This window comes from Haliotis asinina, chromosome 7 (genome assembly GCF_037392515.1).
Source record: "Haliotis asinina isolate JCU_RB_2024 chromosome 7, JCU_Hal_asi_v2, whole genome shotgun sequence".
NCBI classification, from domain to species: domain Eukaryota; kingdom Metazoa; phylum Mollusca; class Gastropoda; order Lepetellida; family Haliotidae; genus Haliotis; species Haliotis asinina.
Window position 1 is genome coordinate 5,776,785 of NC_090286.1, and position 17,057 is coordinate 5,793,841.

General features: G+C 39.1%; 1 protein-coding gene across 1 annotated transcript; it reads left to right on the top strand.

Moving 5' to 3' along the window:
- The first annotated feature begins 76 nt into the window (after positions 1 to 76).
- Positions 77 to 12,482, top strand: LOC137291746 (uncharacterized). The gene is made up of 7 exons (XM_067823245.1): positions 77 to 251; positions 2,050 to 2,233; positions 3,425 to 3,615; positions 4,188 to 4,397; positions 5,469 to 5,750; positions 6,229 to 6,332; positions 6,842 to 12,482. Exons 1-7 carry the CDS (start codon positions 167 to 169, stop codon positions 9,764 to 9,766), a joined length of 3,981 nt encoding a protein of 1,326 aa, XP_067679346.1. The 5' UTR covers positions 77 to 166; the 3' UTR covers positions 9,767 to 12,482.
- Positions 12,483 to 17,057: the final 4,575 nt, after the last annotated feature.

The window sequence follows — 17,057 nt, forward strand, 5'->3', positions numbered from 1 at the left end:
ATATGGTTCTGGGGTAATTAAAATCTAAAATATTAAAAATATACCTGTTGAAAAGCGCAAAATATCTCTATCACGTGACCGTGTTGTCAAAATGGCGTCAAGCGAACCGCCAGATTCAAATGGATAATGATTCGCGCACCTGTTGTTGGGAAAACGCTGCAATTTTATGAAGATGGCTAAAACAATATCACCTTATGACATACTTGTCAACTTCGTTTCATTGATTACATTTCTGTTTGATGTAGGAACAGGTAATTCCTTCCCCACGGTCACCATCCTTTGTTTTGTTTTATGGGCCTCTACTTTGCAGCTGTTTGTGATTTGCTTCTTGAAACAATCAGTTGGTCACGGATCGTGTTTTCTGGCTCACGTGGCGTGTATGTTTTCAGCGGAGATAGTTTTCCATGGCGTAATCCGTTGTAATAATGCACTACTCCCAATACTTCCAGATTCCTAGTTCATCTGGCCAAACGCCCAGATTCCACACTGGGAAACCCAATGACCAAGTGCTGTTTAACTGTAACTGTGAAAACAGAAACATTTTGTTTACTGACATTATGAAATTCTGCCTATATGTCTTTCAAGTGTTATTTTATGGTAAGGGTTCCGTCCGTTCACCCATCCCAAATAATATTTATTACTTGATATGTACGAGAATTATTATCAAAAGCTAACACAACAATTACTAGAGGACTCACAAAAATAACTCAAAGCCCCCAAATTACGTACAATATAAAATTATAGGGTTGAAACACTTAGCATTACCTCTGTTAATCTGAGGAAGAAAGAATATGGGGCAACGGAAGGAGCTCTTTCCATGAAATGCCTTTTGGGATTCATTTTTCTGAATGCTTAGCATTGCTTTCTCAGCTCATGGTTTTATGTGTTTTTGACTTCTTGTACCTAAACTGATAGGGGCATGGCAAAGACAAATTGCTTTGCACCCAAGATTAAAATTTACTTTTATCAGTTGTTTGAGCTGACTGATAGCGTATTAAAAAAATTAGCATGAAATAAATTCCTCCTTCTGTGGGCCTTATACTATACACTACTATACACAGTCAGGTTTGAGATAAGTTGTGACAAATAGAACTTTTGTTTAACTCACCCATGCACCAATTAAGTGTCATCAGTAAAGATTTTGCATCAATAAAAATTATGGAATCTGAACAGGCCCAAGAATGGCAACAGATATGACAAATATTCAGATGCATTAAAACATAAACATTTATGAGTGGATCATAACAAGGAAGGATGGATTAATCAATTCATCAAAGTCATGAAATGTATATTGTTAGCAATGTAAAATACATGTCTGAAAAGGAGTGACTAGTCTGTTGCTGTCACACTGAGATGTTTGTGATCTCGTGAACAACTGATAATGTCATCTTCAAATACACGAAACTATGCCTTCATATGTCATCACATTCCTCTGGGCTTCTTGGAAACAATCAAAGCAATGGAATTATGAGAACAAAAGACCTACTCAGAATAGCCATAGAATTATAATGGTTTGTGAGACCACAAGAAATATGGACAATCAATGCAGTTAACCTCCGTTCCCTTAGGGTAATTTTTTAATGACCCCGAGTGTGACATCTACCTGCTTATAATATATAATTTTTGGCAGGGCTCCAGGTAATTTTTCAACATGAGTACATACTCCTTATTTTTTCAACACAGGAGTACTGGGACTTTATTTAGAGTACCAGTAATCTTGTGTTTCATTTCATATAATATGCACCACAACATTGCTATTCATGTGAAATAAACCGTGTCAACAAAAAATTAAACAATACTTTTTGAATAAATGTGTCGGTAAATGATTCTAAGACTGTACACCATTGCTGTGGTGCGTATCTTGGAACGTTTTCTAAATTATTTCTACTGCTTATTTTTTGCTGTACATAGTCTGATCAGGTCCTTATCTGGAGTCCTGCGTTGTTTTCTGTTCTCCCATACTACTGCATCAGCTAGTGCTGTTTTTGCTGTGTTCAGATTTATCTGATGAAGACATGAATGATGATAAAACATGTTTTAAATTTTCAGATGTCTTAGTGACTGTACAGTTCTTTGAAAATGGTGACATAGTGTGGGGATCTTTGACAGCAGGATTTGTGGGTGTGCCCACTCTGCTGATACAGATTTTCAGCCTCAAGTGGCATATTTCGGATAAGTCTCTCTCCGTTGCCACCTGTCTTCCTCATCTGTTCCTGTTTGCTCCTGTCCAAAGGTGTGTAGTGATTACTTCTTTTGCTCAGCATTCCTCTGGACCTTAGTATTATCAGGTATTGGGAAAGAGAACCTTGACAATGGCCATTTTCTGAAATTAGAGTGGGACATTTTTTATTCTAATGTGTAAAATGGCACATGGCCCCTGCCTTTCCCAATCCCTGTATTATGTGTTTGTATGTTCATGGATTTGGTCTTAACTTTGTCATTATGCCAGTGAGCACCTGTCAATAGTTAATGGGACCATTACAAATCAATCATTTACACTGATATAAAACAATATGTACAATATAAAACACTGATATTACTACGTCATAATGTATGCAGGGCTGAGAAGATTTCTTCATCCCATTTTGTAGATACTCTTTTGTATTTGTCTTGTAAATGCTCACTCATCTCCTTACATTTTATTGAGCATTATCTTCTCACATATTTTTTTGTATCTTATCTAATTACCTTTGAGTTGAATGCGATGTAGCAAAGACAGTATAGAATGATTTAGGCCAGTGTTCATTTTTATGGCTACTCAGAGGTTAAACAAGAAGTGAATAATGTTTGAAAACATTTCATTTCCATTGTTCTTTGAGTATTTATGGTTTGGAGTTTGAGTCATCCAGTTGCTTAGGCAATAGGGGATATGCATTATATGGGCCATCTAACATCTCTACACAAGTCTGTAGAAATAGTTAGATCATTCGTAAGTGCTTGTGTCATTCCAGCAAGCTTGTAGGTTATAGCAAGAGATGAGTAGTTAAAATGTCAGTGGATATACAAAGTCTTAGGTACTGATTGTCCAGTTTGCTTAAAGACTATTTTATTTTATAGAAATCAGTTACGAGCATACTTCACCGATTGTTGCCGAACTTCATGTTCTTCGTGCTCATCATGCAGAAAGCTAGATGTAAATTCCCCACATAGGTACAATGTGTGAAGCACATTTTTTTGTGTTCCCCTGCATTGATGTAGCTGCACAGGCCATTGATGCATGGGATATGCCCCTATACTAATATAGGAACATCATGTGTATTGATAGCCTGTGTATAGCTGGTACATTACTAAGGACAGTGCGAAATCCTGCTCATTTTAGAGATGAACCTCTTAGCCATCTATCTGATAATGTCAGCAATGTTAGAAATCTCTCACAGATTTCAGTTGTGGGTTTCATGGTTGTATTGAACTTGAATAATTTCAGGTATCTCAGAGTGATACGCTTGGCTCTGAAGGCGAGATCAACTCGCAGTTTCAATGACATTGACCGTGTCTACCGGGAGCAGAATGATGTGTGTATTCTTCGTCTGATGGAGTCCTTCATGGAGGCTGCACCCCAGCTGTGTCTGCAACTCTATGTCATCCTCCTCACCAACAATATCACAATACTCACAGGTCAGTGGAGGAAGCATTAAAAAACAACATTTTTGATATAGTTGACAAACTTATCTTAATGGTTCTGTGATGGTTGATGAGTATTATAAGTGGAATCTACTGCACTTAAAAAAGTCATCAGAAGGAGGTTTCTCTCTTAAAAACATTTGATTTTGCATCATTCATGAATCATTCTGATGGATACTTTTGAAAGTGATGGTGTGTGGTCTTCACTGTGGGTGGATGTGTGTTGGAATCTGATGCTGCCTGAGAGATTGTTTGTTGTTTAATTCCAAACCTAGCAATATTCCAGGCGGGTGGTGGTCTGTAAATAATCACGTCTGGACCAGACAATCCAGTGATCAGCATCATGAGTATTGATCTATGCAATGGGGATATGATGGCATGACCGAAACAGATCAGTGAGTCTGACCATTAGTTGCCTCTTATGACAAGAATTGTTTGCTGAAGATCAGTTCTGATGAGGACCTGCATGGGATGCCTCCTGAGAGACAGGGAAGGAATGGGTGTGAGGGTGTGGGTGGGTGTTAGCCCTATCTGACTGTGTCCACATTACTGGCTTGTTCTTGCAGGAATATCAGTGTGCAGCTCTCTCATCTCACTGGCATGGGCTCTCACAGCTTATGCTGATGGACTACGACTGGCCTACAGAGACCTCTACAGGAGAAACTGGTTTGGCCTTGCGGTACATTGGCTGTGGCAGACCTTCATGACCTCTGCAAGAGTTATGGCCCTTGTTATGTTTGCCACAGTTTTCAAAGCTTGGGTGTTTCTTGCTGCAGGTGAGAAATTATGATTTTGAAAGAAACAAGTAAGGGTGTTTAGTTGTGCGCTGCACTCAGCAATTTCTCAACTATATGGCGGCGGTCTGTAAATAATCGACTCTGGGCCAGACAATCCAGTGATCAACAGCATGAGCATCGACCTGTGCATTTGGTGAAAGAAACCTGTCAGTTGACCTTCTCTTGATTTATCAACATTCCTCTGTTTCATTAGCTGAAATCTATCTTCAGCACCAATTTTTTGACAGTGTCAGTTTTAAGAAAAAAAGAATTGATGTGAAGTGTGAGATAAACCACAACTATACTGGGAAATATAAAGCCATTTTCTTTCCTTTCTTGGAATCATGGATCTGCTTATGTCACTATTAATAGTTTTATGCCGCTCTCACCAATATTCCAGCTAGATGGCGGCAATATTAATAATGTCATAAAACATGATTATTTAGTCTTTGATTCCAGTGACCATGCTAACTATGTCATAATGTATGTCATAATATATATGACTAGGATCACAAGGAGTGCATGGTAACAAACTGGTGACTTACGTTTGAATGTCAGCTTGTATCCTCTCATGGCTAAGGGAGGCAACTCTGTCGATCCAATCAAGTCATCTTTTATCTGAATGACTTGGACCCATCAGTAACAAGCATAAGTCTGACAATATGCTATTTCAATGTTTAATTTAACAATTATTTTAAATATAGATTCAGTCTCTTAGTGTCTATTTTGAAAAAACAAAACAACTTTAGCCTCACTACAGGTTTCAGTCTAAACATGTGAGAAAAATCTAAGAGCCAAGTAATATAGTGTCTTTTAGCAGCATTTAGAAGTTGTTATAGATGACCAAAATCTTTTATGGATAAATCTTCTTTAATCTTTTACACACAATGTTATGGGGTCAATTCAGATTCCTTCATCAGCTGAACTGACAATGAAGATCTTGGTCAAGTAATTTGGTTTTAGCCTCATGCATAAACAATCAGTTAGGAAATTAGTAGCTCTACTGTATTTCATCTGTTTGTTCTAAAAGTTTGTTGTAATAAGTTTCTTAACAGGTATATTTTATTGCAGGTATTCACTGGGTTGCTATGACGATATGGATCTCTGTGAAAGGAACAGATTTCGGAGATGGAGTCTGCGAACGTGGCCTGTTTCAGATTGTGGCTGGCTTCATGTACATTTTTTGTTTCCTGAACCTGCGTGAGGGTCGCAGTCGATACCGCATGCTGGTGTTCTACCTGGTGTTCTTCCTTGAGAACGCCGCACTTGTTGCCGTGTGGTTTACCTTCAAGGGAACATCTTCCGTGCTGGACTATGTAACACCATCTGTGGTGTTTGGCGGATTCCTGCTAGGTGAATGTTTTAGGCTTATCTATTCATTTATCTCTACGTCGATGGTTGTGAAGTTTTCCATGTTTGACAGCACCTTATATATGTTTTCAAGTTTCAACAAGGTGCTAAACATTTGAAATCTGCATCAACACATACACATCACTTATGATATTGGTAATAATTTGAAATACTGATGATAGGTTACTCTTTACTGCTTGGGGCAGTGGTGGTAGCCTAGTGGAGAATGTGTTTGCTGAAGACCCCGGTTCGATTCCCCATATGGGTACAATGTGTGAAGCCCATTCCTCGCCATTCTGGCATTCCTCGCCATGATATTGCTGGAATATTGCTGTAAGCGGAGTAAAACTAAACTCACATGCTTATCCATACATCATTATTTTCAGAAAATAAAATTGATATGCGTATTAGTCACTAAAGGATGAAGTTTGATCTGAAATTAGTAATGTTACATAGTTGTATTTTTTTCTTCCATGTCCAGGTATTGTGTGTCTGTTATTGTACTACCGGTTCCTGCACCCTGGGGGTCACATCTACCTGTACACCATCAAGTCAACAGTACACAACACTGTCCTCAATAATCAGGTAGGACTACAGCCACTGTATTTCTCGTCTGTACGAACACCTTGTTCACCCTGCCATGATATTTTTTGCTTTGATCTGGAGATCAGAAGGTCTATGATTTGATCTGCAGCCATGTCGAGTTTAACAATGGTACTTGCTGTTTCCCTGCCTAGTCGACCCAAAGTCTATCTGAGTGCATGTCCATGTAAAACTACAGCATGGTATTTCACCAATTTCCAGTGAATTAGCACAATAAGATCATTGTGAGGCCGAGACAGTACAATCAGCACAGATCATAGAACTCAGTAGAACTGTAGTCATGGAGGTTGCCTAGAGGTTAAACATCCTATGAATTTCATGGCATTGTTAGAGAGAGTGAGTTAACATAAATGTCTCATCGCCAGTATCTTAGTCAAATAGGGTGAATGTGATTGATGTGTGTAACCAAGCTATGGTGACATTTGAGTTGTATTAAGTTTGTGAAAGCTGCATGTGGTTTGATCAGTTTGTTGAAATTTCTTCTGTTTCAGCTGGAACCTCGGCCTGGAATGTTTGATGTGACTGCTGGCACCCTGATGTCTGTGCTAGGCAGTGATATCGTGGAACTGAGTCGGGATATGGATCATACGACCTTGAACTTCAGTCGAGTCAGTACGAGATCCTCGGGAGGCTTCTCCCAGCAACACATGCAGCTTGTGTGGGAGGCGGGACTAGCTGGTCGCAGCAGCTCATCTGACAGCTCCCTCGATATGATGGATGGTCAAACAACTCAAAGTTATAACAACGGGACGCTCACATCAAGCAGATCTGCCAACAGCACGAGACAGCTGCTTCAAGGGTCAAGGTCATCTATAAATGATAATCGAGGAAGGAGGTACAATGATCAAGCAGATCGTCGTGATGAGACCTTGGATTTTAACTCAACTGTCAGCTCAAGATATGTGCCAAGAAATAGAATATTTACTCAGAAGGACATCTATGGATTCCATGAAGATAGATTTAAAGGCACATATCATAGTCCAATAAAGAAAAGCTATGAGTCTTTAGTGATGAGACCAGTGTCACTGTCACCTCTCGATGCTTCAAAACTGTGGGAGGAGACTGCTGGCAGACTCAGAGCACCATTAGTTGGGAGAGATGACGACACGCTGTCAACTCTCAATGCCTCAGACCTCCTAGAGCAGTCGTACATTTATGAACGTTCTTCAAAATGGACTTCATACAGTCAGAAAGATGCGTCGAATCTTGACTTGCACAGCCAGAGTGCAGAATCTAACCTTGATTCTTACAGCCAGAGAGAGGTATCACATCTTGATTCCTACAGCCAGAGAGAGATATCAAAACGAACTTCATATACCCAAAGAGAACCATCAAACAACAAGTCATGTTGCCAAAGAAATTTGTCAAGTGTTGATTCGTTGAGCCAGAGAGAATTCCTACACAACGTCACTGTACACTCAAACACCAGCAGCAGCAGCAGCAGCAGCAGCAGCAGGCGGCAGTATGGAAGAGCTGGGAGGAGCAGGTCAAACAGTAGAAGCAGGTTGGAAGTCAGCAGAGATCACATGAGTCTGCCACATACAGCATCTCCCAGCTACAATGCTTTTGATCATGGCTTTTTGGACACCTCTGTCCCAGATCTGACGAATCTTCCTGAAAGTGTCACTAACTACAACCATAGCTCTGGCTCCAAGGACTCGAGTCCAATATATGAACACATATCACAAGCTCCTTCAAGCATTGATAGGTTCCCAGTGACAACAGCAGCTGAGCGGTACACTCCAACTGTTCCAGATTGTAGCTCCACTCCATCACATAATAGTCCTCTGACGAAATCAGGAGAATCAACTGAAGATGAGTCTGGGGTTTTCACCAACACATCTGACAGAAGCGAGAAAAAGGGTTTACAGTATCATGACATCTCACTCCACAATTCCCCTGAGCCTATATACACTGTGCCTTATTCAGGAAACTCACCTTCATTCCATCAGACTCAGTCAGTACCGGCTGTCAGTCGACACAAGAGTCGCACCAATCAGGGAGTTTCGGTTGCCAGTCGGCTCCAGTATGAAGACAATGAGGACATCCCAGGAGCATGCCGCAACCTCCTCCCGGACACACCATGGAGGCTGGACTACCTGAATCTGGAACCTCTGAAAACTGCCCTCCTGAAGGTGAAGGACATGCCCGAAACCAAGAGACAGCTGATCCGAGAGTATATCAAGGATTTGAATGATTCTGTCACCAATCAGCCCAGTCCTCTGAAGGTGCAAGAATTCCAAAATTCACCAGCTAGGTTTGGACGAAGTGTGGATCTCTTTAACAGCCGAGCTTGGCAGGCAGTCAAACAAATTGTGGAAGATGAGACAGATCAGTCGGCTGAAGGTCACCGCAATGCAACATTGCCAATGTCACAACAAAGGTCAAGGAAATCGCTGCACTTGGATGAGTCAGGTGATTCACACAGCAGGCCATCATCTGGTCAGTATGATTCTGGTGTTTTCACATACAAGCCTTTCCAAAGAAGCTACCTCGATTCACAGAATAATGTGAAAGAGTCGTCTCCCTTTGGGACATATAGACATTCGTCTAAGATGTCCAGCATTAGAGGCAATGAAGCAGGTGGAGCCCCTGTCAGAGGTTCCCCCATGCCAATCAAAAACCGATCCAAAGATCAGGTGGAACGAAGGAAATCCAGAGATACAGAATCTTTATGTGGTAAGAGGAGTGACTCAGAGAAATCTCTCAATGGTAGATACAAGAAACGCCAAGATCACAAGGAAAACTTTGGTTACAAAGATGGGTCCTTTGGACACAGTCAGTCTAGTCTCAACAGCTCAAAATTACTTCATCATATATCTCCCCAGAAGGTGAATGGTGACAGCTATGTTCATGTTCTCAAACCTCAACCAGTTCGGCACACCCAGACAAGCTCTCTCTTATCAGATGTGTGTCCAAGTCTTGCTGATTCTTACAGGCAAGCCATAAACAACAGCAATAATATGCCCCATAACCTGAATCTCAGCCAGGAATTAAGGCAGTCTGACCTTGACCTTCAGGATGAGAACCTTGACCTTCAGAAACAGGTTAAAGGTGACAGAAGAATGTCAAAGGGACCTGAAAGGCAACCCTTCAAACCTCTCCACAACACACCAGCATTCTCCCCTATTGGAGTGCCTGGTGGACAGGTTAGGAAGCCTTCAGAGCTGAACGGTGGCATAGCCTACTCCAGCACGCCCAAAGTGTCCTCGAGTCTCCACTCGCTGGCTCTGATTGATACTTACAATAGCCCCTTAGATGATTCAACCGAGAGCAAGAGATCCAAACTTCCTGCTAGCAGACTCAACACTGATTCAACCCATAGTCAGAGGGCAAGGGGTGGCGTAGATGGACCTTGTCCGCTTACAAGTGGCAAGAGTGTGGACAGAGCTAGGTCATATGACTACATCAGGTAATGCAGAATCTGACACCACCACTAACATATCAGCTGTACAGGCAACTTGAGAGTGTACACATCTCAACCTGTTGACTTGGAAGTTAGAATGGACCGTTTCTGCTGGACACAAGTAGAGAAAACTGTCTCATGTGTGAAGTGTCATTATATTTTATCTTTGCTCAGGGTAGGATGTTCTTTGTTACCCCTAAGTAACTGTCTTTTGGTATATATCAGTACTTTGTTTTTTTCTGTATTCTACTATGTACCATTACATCAGTATTGGATGCTGCTGTTTTCCATGCTTTAATGTTTTTGAGTGGTCTTACTCATCAGCTGACCATCAGCTGACCACAAGCTGACCATCAGCTGACCACCAGCTGACCACCAGCTGACCGCCAGCTGACGGTGATGACAACTAGTACTGCAAACAATATATCCATTAATACTGCTGGCTCTGGGGAACCTTTATTTCACCTCTTTGTTACAAATGGAATTGATTTTTACCATTTTACCATTTCATATTTTGTTTTTTTATGAACTTCTTAAATGTTTAATGTAAGGAAGGAATTTTTTATACATGTTTGACTAGATTTTGAATTTATTTATTCGAATTGTTGTAAGTTTCTATTTTACTATTTGTTCTAATTGTAAGTGTATCGTGCCATGAAAATGATTCAAATATTCCAACCGTGATTCAGCCATCATGTATTTAGTTCATATAAACAATGACTTCATGCATGCCTTTTTGTACTATAGTCATGACACAGGTCATACATATCTAAAGTATTTAGCTTATATTAGATTATACATATCTAGTATTGTAGCCGTTAAAGTCGGCATCATGTACATTGTTCTTATCATTTACTAGTGCTTGATGTCATTTGGCAAACATTCACCATGAAATACCTCTCCATTATGGATTATGGAACAAGGTGGGAATCAAACAAGCCTCCCTTTTGCTGGAACCTTGTATTATATCTGCTAATAACAAGAGGTAGTAACTGTTCCTTATTTTTCACATTGAGATAATTCTACTCTTGTTTATAAAACATCAATCATTATAGTGAATATGTTTTACCATCATCCTGATCATTATCTTCATTCTTGTTATGTCCATTTGAATCTTTTGTCTTTTAGTTCAATTTTCAGTTATCAATGATTTAGCAATAACAGATCAGAATCTCCCAATCTGGACCCTCTCTAATCTGGATTTGTGTCAATACCAGACCTCATATCCTGTCCCATGTTTAATGACATTTCTTTCATGTCTTGTTATCCATTTCCTTGTATGCTGCAATATTCCCACTAAACCAAAATTCAGTCTAAACAACTTCATTAGTGGTAGTCCAGTTTAGACAGGTTTCACTGTAGTGATATCATGTCCCCCTGTTGCCCAGTTTGACTGCTTGAATGGAGTGTTCTGCCTATCATGGTAAACACAATTGATAACATCACAATAATTTAACCTGTAAATATCATACTAGTAGGTAATTTATGTTGTTGCTAGCTGACAGTAGAATTTTATTTATAGTGTATTACATGTTTTTGTTGATGGGCGAAGATTTATGGTGACATAAGCCAGCAGAAAATACTCAGTAAAATATTAGTGAATTCTTAGATGGTTTTGTAGTTGTGACTAGTTGCTTCATGTTGTTATATATACTGATGGTGTAGTGTTGTGCAATGAGTCATGTGACATTATGGAGGAGTGAAGTTGCTCTAGTTACTGAATTAGACAAGGTCACTGACAAGGTTTGGAGAGGCTACAAAAGGCCTTGCATTTCAGTATTACTTGAGAAGGTCTGGCAACCATTTTTAAACCTGCTTTAGAGTAAACATGATATAAGTATTTCATTCCTACTAATATTACAATGAATGATAAGTCTGTAACGCCACCGACTAAAATTTGTAAATTGGAATGACAATTTTAAGTTAACTTTGACATACATATAGAGCCATTCTGATAATGAAATGGTAGTTAGAATGTCAGAATATATTTGTTTGAAACACATATTTTAGTTTCATTTTTATCGGACAGTGGAAAGGCCTCAGGTTCCATGCCTCTAGCTTTGTGTAAATCATGATTATGTTGAGCTCTGCTTGGAACATTCAAGCCTCAGCAACAGTACCATAATCTGCATTTGAAAATTGAGGCACAGATTACATCTGGTATAAAGCTCACACCTGGTATAAAGCTCTAAGTCATAGCAGTACACTTGTACCTACAAGGCGGTATATGCACTGGAAATGTTCAACAGCTGATAGTGATACACAGTGTGCCTGTTAGTACCTACACAGTGTACCTGTTAGTACCTATTTAGAGCTACAAGTATTTCATCAGTATTAACTATTATCTTTGTCCTTGGTGTTGTCCTCTGTAGCATGTAGTCACTGTATATTGATGTCATTTCACTTCTGGTCAATTCTTTGTTTAGGTCTGTGTCAGGCGACATCTTTCACTTTCATCTTACACATGTCTTATGCAAATTTGTAGCTGAATTGATTTCCAGTTTTCAATACCACTGGCTGGCGTGTAAGTCTATGCTTCTAGTCAATTTATTGTTTAAATGTAATCTTTTGAAAGAGTTTTTAAAGATTTTTCTCTGTTACAAAATGAACTGATAAATAGTCTCTGTCGAAAGCTAACTTATTTCTGATGCAGTTTTTCTTGTACATAATCGTAGTTGGTAGAGAGTAGTCGATAGTCACAGGAGTAAATAAACCTTACAACAGTTCATCTTAGTGTCCTAGTTTTCTATCATCCTGGTTACCTATTGAAAAACCTGAAAAACCTGTAAAGATCTGGGTTTTAAGGCATCTTCTGCAAGTCTGGTATGTTGTTAGAGGCAACCAACACGATGAGGTAGTCAGCCTTGCTGACTTGGTTCGTGAGTGTTATGGCATTGTATAGGAACTGCCAGCGTGACGTCATTGTTTTGATCCTACAGATTAATGCTCATGATGTCGGTCATAAGATGTCTTGCCAAACTTGATTATTTACTGCCATATATCGGTAATGTGGCCAAGTTCCACATCAAACATACAGAAACAAAGTCAACCTGAGGAGAGATCCATTTCTATTTTCACCACGGTTCAGCCTCAGATAACTGGCATGTCATGCACTATTACTGGGCTTTTGGGGATATGAAGACTGAAGTTCATCCTGTCATTATTTTAGAGATGGAAATTGGTTATAATCTCACGTCATCGGTTCCCAATTGCGCAGATCGATGCTCATGTTGTTGATCACTGGATTGTCTGGTCCAGACTCGATTATTTACAGACCGTCGCCATATAGCTGGAATATTGCTGAGTGTGGCGTAAAACTAAACTCACTCACTTACTCACTCACTGTATATTAACTTCAAAAACACATTTTTGACAGATAGAATCTTTTCAACACTTTGATAACATGAGACACGGTGGGGAGCTTGGAGGTCTCAGTGCTTAAGCTGAAGCTATGGCAAACAACTGGTGTCTTGATTGGTTGTTTCAAGGTTATGAGCAAGAAAAGGTTCACGATGACATGTTAACATCGAAAGCTATTGTGGGGAATAGATTCAGGATATTCATCCAAATAAATGGCTATACAGAAGTGTAATAAACTAGAAAACCAAGCAATGTCAAGCAGCTGTTGATTTCTACCTGTATCATTTGTGTATTTGAGTCAGTTCTGACAAATGAGATTCTTAAAGTGTTAATACCAGCAGCATTAGTCTGATCAGGAGATTAGACATGTTTAGGACCATAATTTATGATTGTATGTTTTTGGAAACAGAAATACCACTACAAGGTTGTACAATTTACTTGATACGCATTGGGAAGAAATAATGACTGGTATCATTAGAAGTGGAAAGGAATTGTGTTGCATATTTTAGACACACCATTGCCACTAATTTACAAGGATTATTTGTATAATAATTCAACTTTTAGCTGATCCCGATATCTTGAGAATGTAGAGAACACTCAAATAAAAGTGATATGAGTATGTAGTCATGACCAGTAAAGTCATGCATTTATTTGCCAAATGGAGTTTCAGTCAGGTGAGCTAAACATGACTTTTCCTATTGATAATCATATTATCTACCATATGGGAAAATTAATGGAAGGAAATGGGAACTAATTAAACATAAGGAAAGATTGTGATGTTGTCTGTCTACACATTTAGATAGGAGGATGTGATTGAAGTAGAAAAGCCACTTGCTTCCATTCCTGTTGCAAAATATTGCACCCTTCTTTGATATTTTTTTATGTTAACCAAGGCTTATATCATGAAATCAAACCATGTTTTTTGTCAGAACTGAAGAACTCTCCAAACTTACATAACACAGCTATAACATATTCAAGGCAAACAAACTACATCCACTTTCATTTCTGAAAAGGGGCACAGTTTTAGGATACGGCAATTTCACATGGTCAAATTGTATACCCTATACACTACAAAGATCTATGATGTAAGGTTTGTATCACAGATTTCACCTGAATGTCTGTAACTTTGTCAGTATCCTAGCCACTCCACTTTGATTTTACCAAACTGGTTAATATCTGTGATACTGTGTACTTACGGGTGCTTGAATGACAATTGCTTTCAATTGGCAGGTGCAAATACTTCATATTTATGTTTTCAGTAGTTCAGCATGTACTCAAGATTAAAATATAAGTTCACTTTGAAAATGTTCTGCTTTATATCATCAGGGCTTGCAGTTTCGAGAAAAAACAACTCTAATCTCTGGATCCATACTCATGGTTCTTGCAACCACAAACGACCTGTTTTTATCCCCCGCAACAATGATACTTTGTCCAAAGCATATCTCCTAACCTATTCATAAGTTAACCAAACTTGGTATACATATCAAGCGTGATTGCTAGATGTGCCTTTTGGGAATAAGACCCAGATATGAATTTTATTTTTTGTTGTTTTCCATGGAAACATGACTTAGGCTGTAGCTTTGAGGATGTCATCTTGTCTGGATCAGATCCGCCAAACTTTAGCTTCATCAAACTCGGTACACATTTGCCATGTTCATGATGATCCCTTGATGTTCCTTTTGAGCGGTATACCAGTGTGTGAATTTTATTTTTTGTGGTTTCCATGACAACAAGTTTGACTTTGACTGAAATTATGGTTGTACTCTTTTCCAGAGCAGAACTTTAAAACCATTCACTATTTCTTCATCAAACTTGGCACATAGATAGGTCTGGTGGTGTAGGGGTGCCTTTTGGTAGGTTTGGATTTCTGAATAAAATATTGTTTGTGTTACCATGGCAACAAGTTCAACCTCGACTGAATTTGGTGGTAGTGTTCTTTTCCTGTGCAGAAACGTAAAACCTTACAATACTCTCCTTCCACTTTGCCATATACACACCAAAACACTTGACATACTGTAATCAATCATAATTAGTGGACAATTTCGTGAAGAGTCTTTTGCCATTGCGGGGAAATTGGTGACTTTGTCTTCTTGTTGATTTCCATTTGCAAATTTCATTGGTTAGACTAATGGTATAACGGGCCAATCGGAATATGGACTTCAAACCAGTTTGAAGGAATTGTCAACAATTCCATTGATCATGATTTTCAAGAAACAAAATTTTACTAGGATAGCATGTCTTCATGTCTGATAAAACTAGTGGCAGCTTTGGTTTCCCAAACCTCCCTTACCTTTTTCCATGTGTCACTGTTGGATTAATTGGTAAAGTGGGGATAGAACTCAACAGTGGATTACATATGATTACAAGAACCTTGGCAAGGAACCACAGGAAAGTGTAGGTTTAATGGAACCTGAGTCTTGGAGATACAGAGGCTGACTGGACTGAGGCAAGACAAAACATAAATGAGTAAAACACATAAGGTTTCTGAGTGGCAATTTGTGTTGTGAGTGAGTTTAGTTTATGGCAGCGGTTCTGTAAATAATACAGTCTGGAACAGACAAACCAGTGATCAACAGCATGAAATCAATCTACGCAAATTGGGATATGATGATGTGTCAACCGAGTCAGAAAGTCTGACCACCTGAGCCTGGAAAAGATAGGAGAATCAGTATTAAAATGCACCCACAAAATAACTCAGTTGTTATCAATCAACTTTGTCTGAACAAATATGTTTAACTTTAACAGTGGTTAGTTATCACTCAATACACCTTTAAATATCAAAATAACTGGTTTGTACTTTACCACTCTGACGTTTCGATAACTGCATAAAGGTGAGCTTCTGTACCTATGGATGCTTGTGTTAATTAATTATATTCATAACCGGACCAAATGACAACATCCACAAGTAAATGTAGACATTTCCATAGCATTAATATTTCTGTGTCCTAACAAAACTCCCCACTACTCAGATATTGGTTGTATAGTTCACATATTTGTTTTGCACTGTAAAGCGATTCTATATGAAAGCAGGCGGTAAATGATAAATTTTGTTCCTGAAAGATAACATTAGAAATTATTCACCAATTGTTTATCAGTTTATCTTCAACATTTCCTTTCAGGAAAACAATTTATAAACAGCTATGTAAGTAGAAACCATTACCCTAAATCAAATTGTGCATATGAAATTTAGTCCGAAATGTGTCCTGTCAAATAAACAAGTGTTTGGCACTTACGTGCCAATGTCCCCTACCAATAGAAGAATGACATAATTGTAACATATTCACCACTATTTACTGTTTGCTCACACACAAGATGGGTGAAATGATTAGTGTCTGGATAATCACTCAACCAATGTAGGTTGTAGACAATATTACAGACATTGGTTGCATTGTCTTATGCGTTAAGATAAGTTAAAAAAGTGCACAAAGTGTTGTGGTCACATTGAAAATAAGACTATGTCACTCAAATCGACTGATGTCTGCCTAATTCCCCAATGTATGCTCTCACCAAATTTTAAGACACTAGGTACAACAGTTCATCAGATATCGTGTTACAAGAGACTGGCGTGGTCACAGAGTAGGGGGTGGGGGTGGGGGACCTTGAAAATAGGGTCAAGGTCACTCAAATTGACTGGTGTGTGAGTAATTACCAAAGGTGGGCGGCTACCAAATTTGAAGACATTGGGTGCAACAGTTCATGAGATATGGAGTTAACTAGAGTCGTGGTGACCTTGAAAATAAGGTGAAAGTCACCAATATCAACTGGTATCTGCTTAATGCCACAATGTAGGCTGTGACCAAATTTGAAGACATTGGGTACAACAGTTCATTAACAAGAAACAGGATGTACGTAAGTACGGATGCTGCCGAATACATAGTCTCCTGTTCCACATTGCAGTGGTGGACAATTATTCCAAGCGGCCATTACTGCTGTCCACTTGA